Source organism: Festucalex cinctus, chromosome 4 (assembly GCF_051991245.1).
Source record: "Festucalex cinctus isolate MCC-2025b chromosome 4, RoL_Fcin_1.0, whole genome shotgun sequence".
In the NCBI taxonomy this organism is placed as follows: Eukaryota; Metazoa; Chordata; class Actinopteri; order Syngnathiformes; family Syngnathidae; genus Festucalex; species Festucalex cinctus.
Genome location: NC_135414.1, coordinates 19,224,416 through 19,241,662, shown reverse-complemented (window position 1 = coordinate 19,241,662; position 17,247 = coordinate 19,224,416). Strand labels below are relative to the sequence as shown.

The 17,247-nt window shown below is 39.9% G+C and overlaps 1 protein-coding gene across 1 annotated transcript in view; it reads left to right on the top strand.

The window, feature by feature from the left end:
• Positions 1-17,247, top strand: part of gpc5a (glypican 5a) — an 86,687-nt gene that overhangs the window by 5,394 nt on the left and 64,046 nt on the right. Inside the window, exons 3-6 of the mRNA XM_077519710.1 lie at positions 10,105-10,565; positions 10,643-10,876; positions 11,533-11,663; positions 11,797-11,922. Of these exons, the coding sequence (XP_077375836.1) occupies positions 10,105-10,565; positions 10,643-10,876; positions 11,533-11,663; positions 11,797-11,922 (952 nt within the window). The remainder of the gene's footprint in view (positions 1-10,104; positions 10,566-10,642; positions 10,877-11,532; positions 11,664-11,796; positions 11,923-17,247) is intronic.

Here is a 17,247-nt window from a genome sequence, read left to right as displayed (position 1 = left end):
CCATTATATTACTCCATACTAGTCAGCCAGGCTTGGCCAATGACAGATCCATTATGCCAAACATTTTACCGTTTAATTGACACTGTCTGTCCGAAAGGTATTCATTCAACAAAGGTTACTCGACCTTTCATGGTATCTTCCAATTACAGTTATAATCATAAGCTTACTGACCCTGAATGGGACCTGCTGCTTTTAAAATGTTTCAATAGAAAACCCTTCTGAATGGTCGTGGCCCCACAAAGGAGACTACAGTTTGTTGTCTCACTCTTGGCCAAACAAAAAGGCTTTCAGTTGAGTTTCACTTGTTGCAGATCAAACATGAGTACTGTAAATACATTTTTTTGTCTAGCATTATATGGATTTGTTCTTTTAATAACTGCTTTGGCTCAAACTCTCCATTACCGCCAACATGTTGTTTTGGGTGCAAAAGGTTGGTGGGAGGTGCTTCAGTGAATAGACTCACAAACGAAGGACGAGGAATGTCTTCATCCAGTGTCTGGTTTTGTTTGCAGCACTTGCCACACTCACTGCCTTTTATTTTTAGTTTGGGACAAACCATGGACAAAAATACAACATATAGATTAGAAACCTTACCACCACAGACAATAGCTTATGATTGAAAACGATGAGAACTATTTAAATGTTGCCATAGTTTAGTTTAGGTTTGAGCAGTGACAAAATATCTCCACGTTTGCAACCAAAACAAGAGCATTCTGTTACTAAGATGCCCTTGACATTGAGCAGGAAGTGGGGCCAAAGATTTCTATTCACACTGTTTGCTGCTGTAAAATGTTACTGCTTTAGGTGTAACTGGTTTCTTTGCATTTTTACAAATCTAGAAAAGCTCTATAGCAAAGGGTGTCTAATTATTTTAGCTCAGGGGCCACTTGGAGCAAAATCTATTCCCAAGTGGGCCAGACGGGTAAAATCACAATATACTCTATAACTTAAAATCAATTGGTGTCAATTATATGCACATTTTGTCTGTATGCGCGTTGGCCTGGTCCCTATGCCCTGCGAATAGCGGGGGTCAACTGTAAATATATTGTCAAAAAAATAAAGGTAAATAAAATAAAATAACTTCCTTTTTGGTCCCCTATATATATCCTAAATCTGAGGATTTCTTATAGTGCACCAGACAGAACATTTTTTATATTGTATTATTAACATCTGTTCTTCAGGCAAATCCCTAAAAGTAAGCAAAACCATTTTGAAACATTACCACTACTACTACTACTACTAATAATAATAATCATGATAATCATGTACAGTATCTTGTAATTTATTTCTCAGGATATTGTACTCCAACCGGCCTTAAGCCCTCCATCAGCGGCTTTAGTGTAGTATAATAGTTTTCCTTCCAGTAAAAGGTCCATGTCGGGCACAAATTGGCTCCTTGCTTGAGACTAGGAAATTGTCTGGATTCTTTTATAGGCATCTTATAAAGGATCTTTTGTGCTGAGAATGAAATTCACATCCACTTTTAAGAGAACCAGTACTGCTCACTTAGGAGCAACATTTTTAATTTAGTTTTTCGTTTTCTGGTAATGTAATGTTTACTATCATTTATTGGACTGATAGCAATTCTATAGTTTGAAAAATAATAGAATGAGTGACTTTAATACCTTTTGAAACTGTAGTGTCAGACATGTTGCGTTGGTGTTTAGCGGTTAGCAAATTAGCATCACAGTTGTTTGGCTCTGGGTTTGATTTTCTACTCCCCTATTTTGGGGTGTTCTTTCCTAGGCTATTCGACATCCATCGCATAAGCTATGCCAAACAAATCATAAATGACTTTCCATTCTGAGGAACCAAAGCCACATGACTTTATTGATCACAGAAGCTTATCTTGAGGTTAATGTTTAGATGGGTTGCAATAAAACCTTGATGATTTTAGAGCACCACAATAGAAGTAAGAGAACAGAATATTTGGTTCTGGAGTATTTTAAAAATGTTGAGTGCTGGGTGGATTGGTTTGAAATCCAGGTTCGACTCTCACAGCTGCCCTCCACGCTTTTATGCGGAACCTTTCAATTGGCCGTCTCCTTTGTTGTCTCTACTTCCAAACAGAGGGTGTGTATACACGCGCATGTGTGCGCCCCATCCAAAGCGGGGGCCTCCTCAAGATTCCCACATGAATTTGGGCTCTGCTTTGTGGACAGTTGATCCAGGGGAGGACAGAGAGTGAAGAAGAATGAACGACGGATGGAGAGAAGGTTTGGGAGGATGCCAGATCCTATTGAAAGTCTTTGCGCAGTGTTTGAAGTCAGAGGATGAGGATTTAGTGGGAAACGGGATTAGTCAGAGTCAATAGCCTTCAACAATCCAGCCGTTCGGGGTGCTTCAGAGAAACAAACTTATCGGCCGAACCACTACTACGCTTTCCCTCCGTCTTCCAGCCACTTTTCTAATCACGTTGCTTAATGACACGTGGGCATGTTGTTATTTGCTTGTGTGTAAGAGCTTGTCGTGCAGCTCAGATTACATTTTGCATCACCACAGAAATCCGAAACGTGCAAATTGTATAGTAGCTCGATATTGAATTCCCAATGAATAACCCTGAAAAGCCTAAGATGCTTTCGGTGCGATATCAAAAAAGTCCCTGAGATGGTGTGTGTTTTTACTATTTATTCAGGTGATTTGGGATTTTATATTTACAAATAAATTGCTTTTCAATGTACATAGAACAATAAAAGGTTTTTCATGTTTTTTTGCCATCCAATGGCAAAATTATAAACCAACCCAATTAATGCTATCCTTTACAAAACAGGATGTTGTTGACCGATTAGACTCAAAATGTTAATAGTGTTTGAGAAAAATATCTACAGTATTTAGCTCAAGTAACAAACTGTTAAATTCAAAAGCGCAAAAACTGGGTAACGAAAAGTGCTATAGGGAAAACTATAAAACTAATCAAGACAGATGAGTAGAGGATAGAGTACATTGTCTGAGTACCAAAACAACAGAATAATTTGTGCGATACGCTACAAATTACCGGCAGTAGTAGGATAAATTACCCAATGAGAAAGGAGTAAACAAGGAATACTACCAGAAAAAAAACTAAAACTTACCACTCTATCGACATAGCTTTTAACTAGGGCTGTCAAAGTTAAAGCGTTAATAGATTAATTAATCACAGAAAAAAGTTAAATGAATCACATATTAACGCAGATTAATCACACTATTTTTTTGGACCGCACTTAAGCCTTGAACGTAACCGCGGATGGTTACATTGAAGGCTGCACAGGTCAGTGATTAGGTCAATGTACAGCATTCCCTACGCCTGTTGTTCCAAAATGAGCGGGGTGACTCCAATTGGTGTGCTCGGTGGTAAATTTCGCTTTCAAAAACACCCCGACGGGACTTTAGATAAAAGAAAAGTAATTTGCGTTTAATTAATTGCTGATTTGCACCCAATTGTTATGATGCTGTTACGTTTTGAGCAATACACGTGCATGCATGCAATTGCGTACATGCATTTAATCAATGTTTGCAAATGACATTCAGATAAAATAATATGCCTTAATATCAAAATATTACGGTATTTGTTAGGGGTGTTAAAAAAAAAAAAAATCGATTCGGCGATATATCGCGATACTACATCGCGCGATTCTCGAATCGATTCAATAATCGGCAGAATCGATTTTTTTTTTTTTTTTTTTTTTTTTTTTTTTTTTTTTTTTTAGGATTCACACCTTGAGCATGGAAGAATGTTATATGAACGGCACATTAAGCCTTAATATTTTTATTTTAATGCTGTTCAAATGTGAAACAGATTGCAAACTGTTTGTGTACAGTGGCTCACGGTTATAAGCCTCAAGTTTTAGATAAATATATTCATACAAATCTTACAGTGTACATGTACAAATTTACTGATAGTATTTTCTAAATTTGAATGGAAAAAAATCGCAACAATCGACTTATAAATTCGTATCGGGATTAATCGGTATCGAATCGTGACCATTCGTATCGGGATTAATCGGTATCGAATCGAATCGTGACCTGTGAATCGTGATACGAATCGAATCGTCAGGTACTAGGCAATTCACACCCCTAGTATTTGTATTTATTTTATATTACGCAAATACACGAGTAATTTAGCTGATTAATCGTGATTAATCAAAATTTAAAAGTGTGATTAATCAGATTAAAAATTTTAATTGTTTGACAGCACTACTTTTAACTGTAACGTAATACAAAGCCAGTCTCTCTTGAACCATAGCAAAGTGATGAATCGATCTTCTCTATCATGCGCTGATTCGCTAGCTAACAGCCAATCAGTGATCAAATGCAACGACGGTCCAACGCCGAAAATGCCCCCAGTGTTGAACTTTCTTCACGTCTTAACTGACCTGCTTTGGACTCATCTACATCAAGGGGTTTTAGATAAAGATACTTTTATAAACCTTTCTCTTAGCTGGCTGACTCGTGACTCCTCTGTCCACTAATGTCAAGTTGCCACTTCGAAGCTTTCACTGCATGCCTGTACTGCCACACACATAGTGTACACACATTCACAAACTCCACAATATGCACTTTATTGCCACCCACTTCATGCTTGGTGATGAGGTCTAAAATTACACACACTTGTCAGCGTTTTACATAGTTTGTCCCCCGTGGGCGCGTTTGAAATGGAGATTTATGGCCGCTGGTGCTTGTCTTTGGGCCATTTTCTAAATGAGATGATGCAGCTTGCTCCTAAACCATAACTGGAGTTTTATGACATGTTTTATGCCCTTTTAGAGATTTACAGAGTTATGAGGAGTTGTGAGGAATAATTTCTCAGTGTCATGTTTGTGCACTCGAGTAGACGGAGTTCCTAAAAAATGTTTACAGAGGATGGCAATGATTGCGCCGGCTATGCAAGCTACCGTACTTCATTTGGTGGTTTTGGTTCTAAAACCCAAACAAGCATTCTTAAAATAAGTCAGGCGTAACTCTCATACATCACACAGAAAATAACGTTTTTTCAGGTACTGAGAATGCTTCTCTTTCTCCAGAAGTTTTCCAATTCTGATTCTGAAATGGCTTCCCTGAGAGTTTGAAGGAAGTATTTCCTGCATAAGGAAGGAATCTCCAAGGATTTGTCTGCAAAGAAATCTTAAACACAGCAACAAACAAGCCTTGTGTGTCAACTCTTCCGCCTCATCCTGTCCGCTGACATGGCACATATAATGGCATAATTGTCCTGCTTTTATCTTCAACATCCTGGCATGAGAAGTTTGTCAATCTTTACATCTTGAAAATTACTGTCAACCCCTAGCCCTTTTTCATTAGCCCACTGGATTAACTCTCTCATGTTGAAGTTATTTTGACGTCACCTCCTCGTTTGTTTGCTCCTTGGAGTTCTCTCTATTATGATTATGCAAATATACTTTCCTCGAAGGAGTGTGGGTGTCAAGGGGTTAAACACTTTTTCAGAGAGTGCTTTGTTGTTTTGTGGGCCACCCTAACCCACCCTCCAGCAATTGGACGGACTCTGGTTTACCTCCTAGTTCAGTCTTGTGAAATTATCCTACTCCCGAGTTGATGAAGAGTTATAGCGAAACTTTCCTAACACTGAACCTTTTCTATCACTGTACCTGTACAAAGTTTACAGCGACAGACTAAAGTTGTGGATAAACTGACTGTCATGTCTCTTTCTGGATTTAAATGTATTTATACTCAGGGCTGACTTTACTTCTATTGGCTGTTTATTCCATTTGTGTGCAGCATAACAGATAAACGCAACTAAATGCAGCGTAACAGCTAAATGCGGCTTCACCATGTTTGCTTTGCATTCTGAGATCATCAAACTGGGCTACACCATTAAGAGAAGCACATTGCTTTGTGGATTGTTTTTAGCAGTACTATTCCAAATAAACAAAGGACGAAAGATTCTGCTTGTTGATTTATTTCTTTTTTTTGGTCAGCTGACCTAGACTTGCTAACTTCATCTTAACTTATTGATATTGAGTTAGTAGAATAATTTACAGTGTGCTTGTCTTATTATACAAAACCTTTCCTGGTTCCATCAGTGATGTTTTACAGTTTTCAAAGGTGTCACAGTCAGGAAGTACTTGATAACGTCACACAGAACCCGTGCTGAAAATTAATTACATGATTTTCACTGTGGCTGGCCAGTTGCAGTGGCTCTCCCCTTTGCGAGGGGCTTTGGAAAGATACACAATGCTGCATATGTCCAAAGATTAACCTGTGTTTCTACACATATAAGACGTTTGACCTGCTTGTACAAGGCACACAAGCGCACACACATCTCTTCAACAAGACGCTCTTGTGTCCCACTTTATTGACCCCTCTCTGCTTCTTTTCCTGAACGGCATATTAAATGGTATGTTCACAGCCGAGCTCTGTGCTCTTTGAAGTGTTGGAGAGCTGCAACAGATCCTCAAATATTGACTCTTAAGCCTTGTGGAAGATGAGAGCAGCGGGGTGGAAAGATGGAGTGCAAAAGGGCACAGGCTGATAGAGAAGGAAATGTTTTTTTGTTGTTATTCTGGTGAGGCTATTCAAAGCCTGAATTTATTTATTTACTTATCAGTGGCAAATGTGTTTGAATGTTATGTATGAGGAAGTATGGAGAGATAATGCCTGAGTCTGAGATGGGAAAAAAAATAATCAAAATGGTTCATCCACATCCTGTGCAACATCAGCTATGAAACAATGCCAACTTTATTGAACCTGAAGGAAAAAGAAACTATTCCAGGGCTCCCAACGTGTCTTTTGATTTTTGGAGGTCAGTTTGTAGAGGGTAAACAGATAATCCACCATCCTGGATGAATGTTTTTACGTGGCTCAGCCAGATTTGGACGATTCTTCTTCATGCTCCGACTCCCTCTCCTCCTTCAAACATGCTTGCACATGTCCCAACACAAACAAATACACCACACAGACCGTCCGCTGTCCTTCTTTGGGGCTTGTATGTTGACCAACACTCACCTCGCAGGTAGACTGAGCTCGGCTCTGTCACGTACGCTTTCTGTTTCATGTGACCTGCAAGGACGTGCCAACTTGTCTACCATTTGTATGCTCTATTTCCTTATCTGCTTCCATGTTCACTTTACATCATAGCTGTCATCTTTATGCAGGTCAAGTTTGTCAGCTCCCTTGTCAGCAGTAATTGTACTTAAATGAAAAAGGAAAAAAAACAAACAAACCAACAAACAAAAAAAACAAAGAAATATAAGTGCTCTGTAGTTCGGTGCGTTAGTGGTTAGCTTCCTTGAAGCTCCGAAGGTTCTGGGTTGGAATCTTGGCAACATCCTTCGTCTGTGGAGTACGTTCTCCCCTTGTTTGTGTGGGTTTTCACCAGTTTCTTTGGCTTCCTCCCACATTCCAACAACCTGCTTGTTAGGGTAAATAAAGACTCTAAATTGGCAAAGCCAACCAACCGTTCACTCTGAATGGTTGTTTCTTATGTGTCCTGGCCGGTATTGTTAAACAAATAACTTTTGGACAGTGTCAGTTGAATGGGACAAATATCCTTTTGTGCAACATTTTTGATGCTTATATGAGATCTCGTCATACGATGTAGCTGTAACTGTGTTTCCATTAGTTTCAATGGCGATCAATTTTTTGTTTTTTTCCCCCACACTGCGTTCCAGCTTGTGTTGTTTGATCTAAATGAACTTGTATCCACGTTAAAATATCACAGTGACCTTACAAAGAATTTATTTAGATAAAGGAAAGTAGTATTTGTTAGCACATGACTGGAGGGAGTGAAGTCAAAGTATTTTTTTTCTACTTTCAGTGCCAACTGCCAGAAGTATCAAACTTAAGTGGAACTCATCACCAGATTAGCTCACACTGTCACAGTTAACTAGATCATCCTACTTAGAAAAAGGAGTGCATCATTTGGGGGAGGCGGGAAGAAAATGGGATCAAATGTGAAAACCTTTTAGACGTAGATCAAAGCTTGTTTGAATTCCACCGAAAGCGTCCTTTAATTGGCATCTAAAAGCCAACAAGTCCTGAGGACGGCTGGTCATTCTCAAGCTTTTGAAGACGCTTTGTAGCACATACAACATTATGTATTAACGCTAATGTACACCATGACAGCTGAATTTCAACATCATTTATTTGATAAAGTCAGATGATCAAAGCAGCTGTAATGAAGAGATTTTGTCTGGGTCGCTGGGATGGGAAAGTCATCTTGAATTTTCTCCTTGAAAAAAACAAAATAAAAACTAGCACAGGTTTTCCCCTCACAATTCTCCTTTTTCCCAGCCACTTGAGTATGATGGTCGTGAGGCTTGCCTGCAGGCTTCGCTGCTGGCCAAGGCCTCCTTGTGAGACAGTTTCTTCTGGGGCTTAAAATAATATCAAAAACACAGTATGTGTGTGTATGTGTGTGTTAAGTCTTGTGCTCAGTGCGCAGAATTTCTACCCAGGTTATTAATCATGCCCTTTTATGTTTGTCTGGATGATGAAGGACTGAATGACAAGATTTAGTTTGGAGTTTAGACATCGAGATAAAACACAAGCAAATTTGTTTGCCACAAATATATTTATGGAGCTCGACAGGTGATATTCATTAGTTCCACAGTCTCGTATGTTTACCTCTACCCGGGGCTCGTGCTGGAATCCCTGTGGGATCCCTCATTACTCTGATGGCTCTGCCTCATGCACCCGCGGGCCTGTAATAATCTCAAACGGTATTTCATGAGCACATTTTTCTCTGCTGTTGTGGTTCACTTGTGGGTTCACTTCCCACTCTCTGTGAATGTGAGTGTGTGTGTTTTTTGTTGTTGTTGTGGTCTCAATATGATGTACTGTAACATTCCCTGTGATTCACTGGCAACCTGCTGTGTGCCTTCTGCGCAAAGTCACCTGAGATTGGCTCAAGGCCCCCGCGACCCTGAACAGAATGAGAAATATATAACATGGATGGAACGTTTATTCACAGAGGACCGGCAAAGGTTCGGCTATGTTTAATGGTACCTGTTTGAGACAACGTGCCCGCAGGCATGTCAGACTTCTCCATCACCCCGTCATCATAATGTCTAAATGCGCCTCCGCAACCACAATTCTCACAGCTCCAGGCCTTCACCCGGATGATTGCCTCACAGCTCATGATCAGCACATGATGGCAGAGTGGCCGTGGCTTAGGTATTAGCTGCAAAGGGGGGGAAAATTAACAGCAAAAAGTGTCAGCCGGATAAAGGTGACCTTGTAGTAAACATTGTTTACTACATCCTCATTTAGCATGCATATTGAGCTATTGGTTTTGTGGTTAATGTCAAACTAATTAGTAAAAAAATATTGTGAGTCAAACAAGTTTTTAAGTTAGACATAATATCCACAACCACAGCAAATTTTTGTCTGTAGCAAGTGAAATATTTCACCACATATCCAGCAGATGGTGCTGTTGTGATAATAATGTATGACTAATAAACGTGCAGTTTTGGCCCTTCTATGTTTAAAATCCAATCTGATGATCAGATGAAGGGGAACGTAATTTGCTTGTGAACTGAGACAATATGTGGAGGAACTCAATGTGTGCGTGCATTAGCAAGCAAGTGCCTCAATATTAAGTGTTATTAGAAGTTGTAGGTTGTTTATATGTATTGCTGTAATGTACAAAAGCACAATATTGTGTTTTTTTCTTTTTTTTTTTAAGTATGAACTGATTTTTTTTTTTCAAATATGACGTTTTTTATATTGCCAACCTCCCCATTTCGTGATAATTATTGTATCATGACCTTCATATCGTGATGTTTGGATATCGTTACATCCCTAATATATAAACCAATTAATTAGTAGTAGTGACACCTATTATTTTTTATACCCTCCCTTCTCACTCTACCCACTTCCAGCCCTTTTTTTTTTCCTTTTGTAGCCCCCGTGCCATAATTTGGACACCACTGATGTGCAAACACAATTCTAGCCATGAGGACCAGCACCTACACAAAACACATACCTTAGTATGCACTCTCTTCATGTTGCAGATTTTGCTGCCTTTTTTTTCTTTTTAATAAACTTTCATTCACACTCGGCACCCTTGTGGGATTTTTACAGAGAGCTTCATCGACTAGTTTACCTGAAGTTGCAAGATATTAAGATTTTTTTTTTAAACACTCTTCCCTGCTGCTATCCTTTCCACAGGTACGTTTGAGCTTCTGAAGAGACAGGCAGAGAACCTTACCAACACCGTGCTGCAGGAGTCCTACGGCAACATGGCTGATCAGGCCCAAGGTCCTGTAGTCGAACTCTTCACTGACATTAGCCTCTTTCTGCTTGGGTCCGAGCTCAACGTTGAGGACTTTGTCCAGAGATTTTTCGACACACTCTTCCCGATGGCGTACAATCATTTTATCAGTCCAGGCCTCGGCGACCTGTCAGCGGGCTACGCCGAGTGTGTAAGGTCATCGAGCCGTGACGTGAGGCCATTCGGTGGGGCGCCCGCTTTATTGGCTGATCAGATTGCTCGCTCCGGGCTGTCTGGCAGGGTTCTCCTCCAAGCGTTGCACCTTGGCATCGAAGTCATCAACACGACCGACCACTTGCCGTTGAGCCGTGAGTGCAGAAAGGCTTTGCTCAAGATGCATTACTGCCCCCACTGCCAGGTAGGATCGCGCTGCTCTCAAATCTGTTGATTGATTCCAAACAATTCGCATCGACCGTAAAGTCGTTTGTTTCACAGGGCTTAACTCAGTCCAAGCCGTGCATGGGCTACTGCCTCAACGTGATGCGGGGCTGCTTGGCAAGTATGGCCGAGATTGACATCCACTGGCGGGAGTTTGTCCACTCACTAGAGGACTTGTCAATTCGGATGCACGGAGCGCAAGATTTGGAGCAAGTGCTTCTGGGAATTCACACGCTGCTGCACGACGCTGTTGGCCTTGCTCAAAGAAACGGACAGCGTATCGCAGCACAGGTCAGATTCACTTCGACGGAACTTGAAGGGATTTATTCAGTAAAGTACAGCTGTCTGTTTTTAAATGTAGGAAGTGAAAAGTTGGCATTAAATGACCCACAACACAGTCAGTATTTTCCTTGGAAGTACTGTATAATAATTAGCCACTTGATTAGGTACACCTGCATAGCAAAGTTAAAAAAATAAAAAAATAAAACAGTATCAAACACTCAGCCTGAAAGTTCATTCAGGTTTAATGTATTTATAATTTCAGAGGTATTCATTTTTCGCAATGACTCACCATGAGGTCTGTAAAGGGCAATAAGATCATGATTACACATTTAATTAAAAATTCTATTTAAAAATAAAATTGTGACATATTATACAGAAGACTGTAATTGGATGCTGGGTTGCTAACAAATCTCTTTAAATAAAATTAACAGTTGAATGCAAAAATGGCACGCTGAACCTGGAAAGATGACGGCGTTTCACACAACATCGCCATCTAGTGGGTACCTAGTGACATTGTATAGTTACACTAGACAGGAAATGCTCAGCTTCGCATTGCACCCACCACGCTCACAGTAAATCATTATCCCCTTCACAGCAATGGCTGCCATCCTCAAGTTCACATTACAAACTAAAATGTGTGTGTCGCTATGTTCATTGGGTGGCAGGTTCACAAGCTGTGTGGGCCCCACACCAGGAAGGCTGTGCTCACAGCCAGCATCCAGCACAACAGCAAAGTATCAACTCCTCTTAAAACGCAAACCAAAACATCAGGCGACTCTCTTGCTGTTAAGAGAAGGTAAGTGAAAAAAAAAAATTCCTGTCACATCACTTGAGATCCTAAAGTTTTGATGAGTGGGTGGTTGTCGGTTTTATTGTAGTCCCCTGAAAATCTAACAGACCTGTAAATCAGCTCCTGACTGATTTTATAGGGACTTCCTGAACAGTCTCCGCCTCTACCGGACGTACTACGGTGGGCTTGCAGATCAGTTGTGTGTCACTGAACTGGCCTCTGATGACGGCCTGTCCTGCTGGAATGGAACCGACATTGTCAAAAGGTTTGAGTCACTCATTCTCTATTAGCGTCAGGTCACAGCGCACTATGATTGTTTGAATGGCAACACGTGACGTATGTACGTATGTGGGGAGTGCACAGCGTCATGTGACATACGCTTTTAGAAGGCGACACCCGGATATGTTCGAGTGTGCAATTAATCGAAATTCAATTACAATTTCAGTCATTACGCTCCACAATTACAAAATTGGTATAACGGTAAACAAAACTAAAAGATTATTAATACTAATTTTTAGTTGTTTATATTTATATATTTGCATTTTTTTTTTCAATTATTTTAAAATGACTACTTTAATAAATCTTGTTTGGTCCAAAAGCAACTTGTTATAGTGTTTCAAAGAAATGTATTTGTCTTCATATATATATATATATATATATATATATATATATATATATATATATATATTTACATGTTTAAACATTTTGTTGTTTTGTACCCCCCCCAAAAACAAAAAACAAAAAAACAAAACAAATAATTGTTCTCATCGTGATTGCAATTATTACCAAATTAATTATGAGTAATATTTTCTCCATAATTGAGCAGTCCTACGACAATGCTTAGTTGGCTAATGAGCATTATATTGAACTGCTAAGTAGTCAGTCAACAAATAGTGATGGGAAAATGAAACTTCATGAAGCACTTGCAATACATTTTAATCCTCTAGATGATGCCCTTGGTTTTACATTTACAGTGCATCTTGAAATCAAGAGTGCCATCTAACAATGCTTCATGAAGCTTCATTTTCTCATCGCTAAAGCCCAATCTTTGCAATCTTTGATGCTGGAACAGCAGGACAACCCCTTCCTAGGTTTAGTTAGCTTAGTGCTAGCTAGATAGCATGACGAACACGACCTGGATGAATGACATGCATGGATTTAAAACTTTACCAAAAGAGATAAAACACCCTTTGTTCTGCTTTTGCCCAGTGTATGGCGAAGGATCCTGGAGGTTTTTGGACTATTAAGTGTTATTGGGTAAAAGTACTACTACGAACCCGTTCCATTTGATTGATTGGTTGTGCAAAGACAGATTTGAGAGAGACAGTTACTGTGATTAAAGATGGTGCTATTAGCAAGACAGATGAAAACATCCTAACTTGAGCAGAGGTTATATTATCTAAATGTACACTCACACTGCGACAACTTCAATCTCACCTCATTTGCACAGTGTCAAAGATTTACCCCCGTGTCATCTCCTTATGAGATCTAGACATGAGTGGGTCATTTCACTCGTTGACCCATTACGTAGACACACCCTTCTCAACCCCAAGCTGACACTGACGAAGGGTCACTCTATTATGTGGACATAGATCTCGGATATGAATGGTTGTGAAGTTGAGCAGACAAACTGGCCTCCTCCGCAGCATCGGTTAGCGGCCTTGTCTCCATTACATCACAGTGCTCTGTCTTATGTGCTCATTCAAGGACCAACTCGTATATCCACAGTCTGGGTGGGTTCGCTCAGGTGTCAGTGCTGCTGAAATGGTCACGGGGCTTGTATTTCAACCTAGATGTGTGCCTCAGGCTAAGCACGCCTGTAAATAAAAACTTTGATGAGATTGTAAAAGTAAAAAGAATGAATCTGAGAAATAAGAAAAAAAAAATCTTCTTTCAAACACTACTTGTTTGTGCATTTGCAACAGAGCCAAAGCGTTTCTCAAGAGTTGTCTTTCCTCACTTTATATTGTCCAAAATAACACCTCATGTTTTCATTACAAATGTGGCAGCAATCCCCAAGATGTGGATTGTTTTCTAATTTGCAGAAAAAGGCAGAGCAGCAGGCTGCGCATCATCACTGCCTTCAGCCTGCTGGGAAAATGTTTCTTTATTGTCTTTAGCCCGCCTTTCTCATTCTCAATAATTGCCATTAATAGGAACCTATTTGCCTCAGGTTTTCATTTTGATGCCGGTTATAAAGAGACAGGAGATAAGACGTTAGGAGGGACCGTCGACTCAATTGTTTTTCAGATCCTCACTATGCTGTTAGCTTACTCCTCGCCTCCAACCATAAATGAGTGGCTGGGAGTCAACACAAGCTGTGACAAATGCAATAAATAACCTCCTGCCTATGGGTCATAAGCCAACATCCACAGAGAGAGAGGGGAATAAAACTCAGTGCCGCATGGTGGCTGATTTACAGAGGCTTAGCGAAGCCTCGGCGACCTTAAGCGATTGCTTTGTTTCCCGTGTGTGTCTAAATCTCTACATATGAGTGTGTGTTGATGCCGCTCATAACAAATGGCCATGCACTGCGGCACAAATTACTTTATGGTCTTAAAGTAGTGGTGAGAATAGCTTTGTCTTGTTTAATAAAAAAAAAAAGGATGAGCACACAAACATGACAGAGGAAGCAGAGATTTAAGGGAGATTTAATGCACGTCCTCATCTGGGTCGCTGGTAAACAAAAGAAATAGTAGATAAGATCACAGAGGAGGAAAACAAGCTTCAGCTTCAGTTCTCTGTACCTTTTGTGAGTGCAGATGATGGTGTCTCACTTCACTGGAGATTTGTTAAACACATTCGCTTTGTGTCTCCTGGCTTTGTCCTTGCATGCACCGTGACAAAGTGATTCAAATTTGAAAAAAAGAAAAACAAATCTTGATCTGTTTATTTTAAACACAGTTTGGTGAGGTGCTAATTTGCCCAAGGCATAAATTGGCCTCAGAAAGTCAATGTGGAATACCCGCAGAACACAAAGTTAGATCAAATCATTTGCTTATTAGCATTTTTCATATGGTAGGAGTTTCTTACAGGCATTAAGTAGGGATGGCTATTTACCAACATTTCTGAGTTCTTTCCATGGAGACAATAACAATCAATCAATTAAATTAATTAAAATATGATAAAAATCTGAATGTTCAAAATTCCCGTTTTGATGCCAGCAACATATAGTGCAGAATAATACTTTTTGGAGAAGTTTTTGGAAAAGGCTGATGATGATGATGTTTCTCGTTTTGACCGGAAACTTGCCGAAACTCAATCACCAGCGCCTCTACTGGTTGCAGCAAGGAATTGCACTACATTTTTTTTTCAAGACACAATTGGATGAATCTATTTAAATATTTGTTAGCTGCTCGCTCATTGCTCCTCTGTTCACCTTAGCTCCTCCCACCAGATATTCCATGCAGAGCTACGTGGTGGCCACACTCTTTTGCCACCCCACATTTAGTGGACAATCTGGATACTTTCATGCCATTTACACATGGATGCCTTGATGCTGTCCTGCAAATAATTTATTTGAATTACGAGGGATGTTAAAAAAAACAACCCCATAACAAAACAAAACAAAAACAATGACAGATAGTTTTAAAGCAATACCTATGAATCTCAATATAGCATTTATTCTTAAAATTGCATGCAACTAATGTTAATTGTCTTCTTCTAATTTCTAGTTCCTGATCGTAAAACGTCCACAGGAGGGCGGTACTGGTATTGGCCACACAATGTTGTCTTTTTATACATCATAACACCAGTGAAAAAAGAAATAGGCTTGGTCGCATGTCATTGTCGTGCGCTATATAAATAAAGTTGACTTGACTTGACTTGACTCCTATTGGCTCAGAGGCGCAAAGTATCATGTTCTATGTAGTTCACAATGTTGTGTTTGGCTGAAACGAGCGATGTTGAAAAATATTTATAAAGCACCAGATTTATAGGAGCAATAACCGCCGCAGTGACCAAAAGATTCTTAATTAAAATTAAGCTTATTGTTACATCCCTAGTGAGATGTTGCTTCACCATGGCTACTCTACTGAAAAATTTCTGTTTTGATACCAGAAAAACAAAACAAAATAAAAAGTGTTGTTTTAAAAATGACATTAGAATAGGTTTTCATTGAACTGCACTACCAATCTAAAAGGAAAGAGATGGAAAACAATCTCACTTTTAATTGGTAAAAAAAAATAAAAATAAAAAAAAATAAAAAAAAATCCAACCCCTTGAAAGACCAGTGAACGTGTTTGAATGAACTGAACCGGCAGAATGGATTTCAAAAATAGAACTACTCTCAGCCTTTGGAAAGAGAGGAGGCTGTCCTCGCCTCGTCAGAAAGGTTAACACATTCCCACATGCTTTAACCATCCGTCATGGATACAAAACACACGCGCGCACACACACGGATGGAATGGCTGGCGGCCATGAGCTGCCTCCTTTTTGTGAGTACACACTCTCACTCACATGGCAATTATAGTGGCAAAGAAAAATAAATAAATCCACCTACCATTTTTCCCCTCTGGAGTGACAAAGATAAAGTAGCTTCCGTCCTGGGAAAAGAACTCACACGCCCCACATTTACTTGCTAATTCCTGCTCAAGTCAGATCCGAACACTCGAGATCACGAGCAAGGGTAGTCAGCTTGTTACTTTGTACAAATGTATATTTTTCTCTCTTTTTTTTCAATTTACTCTGCCAGTGTAGAAAGTTATTTCTTGGCTAAAAAAGCTCAACAAGTATGTTAAGGAGTCTGATGTTTTATTCATGATGATCTCTGCTGCTTTTGAATCGATTTATGCGGCCTATTTTGCCGCTGCCAACGTGCACCAGGTGTGAGTCGACATGTTTATATTTTCAAAGCTCCTTATTCTAATTGAGTACAACATTTAAAAAAAAAAAAAAACATAATAAGGCAGCTGACCTTGCATGCTGTTGGAATTTAGCACTAGGAGGGATGCCTCATTTTGGCATCTGTCTAAATGATGCTTGATGGCTGGCGGGCACATCTTCAGCATGGCCTCTCTTCTAATAGGCTGTGCTGCATGCTGGAGTGGTTGTCTAAGCGCTCACCCTTGACCTTTCATCTGTCTTTGCTGTCTGGGAAATCTTGAAGGAGGTTAATCACATGCTAATAAGAGCCACTGTAGTGCTGCCTCTTCACAACTTGCACTGCTTTCCTCCATCTCTTTTCATTCCACTCGACTGAATTTGTCATACGTCTTTATTCTCAACCCCCTGCTAAATGTGAAGCTCTGGTGATTTGCCATTGCGTAACTGAAATGACAGTCCATAAGCCATGCTAATAGGAACCCCCTGAAGAAGCATTAAGAGCTTAGGTTATCTCCAACATTTCGGTTGTTGGAACAAAAATGACGGTTCCCTACAGATTGATCGCCTCAAATAAACATCACAGCTGGTTATCTTTGTCTGAGTGCCATCACATATCAATGTGAAGTCTTCAAACATAAATAACCCATGCTGTACTATGAACTGACGCTTTGTATTAAGGATGTAAATCTAAAAGGCTTTTCCTTCAGGCCTGATTTGGTCCTGCCGTATGTCACCCTGGCCAGCAGATGGCGCTGTGTCCTTTAGC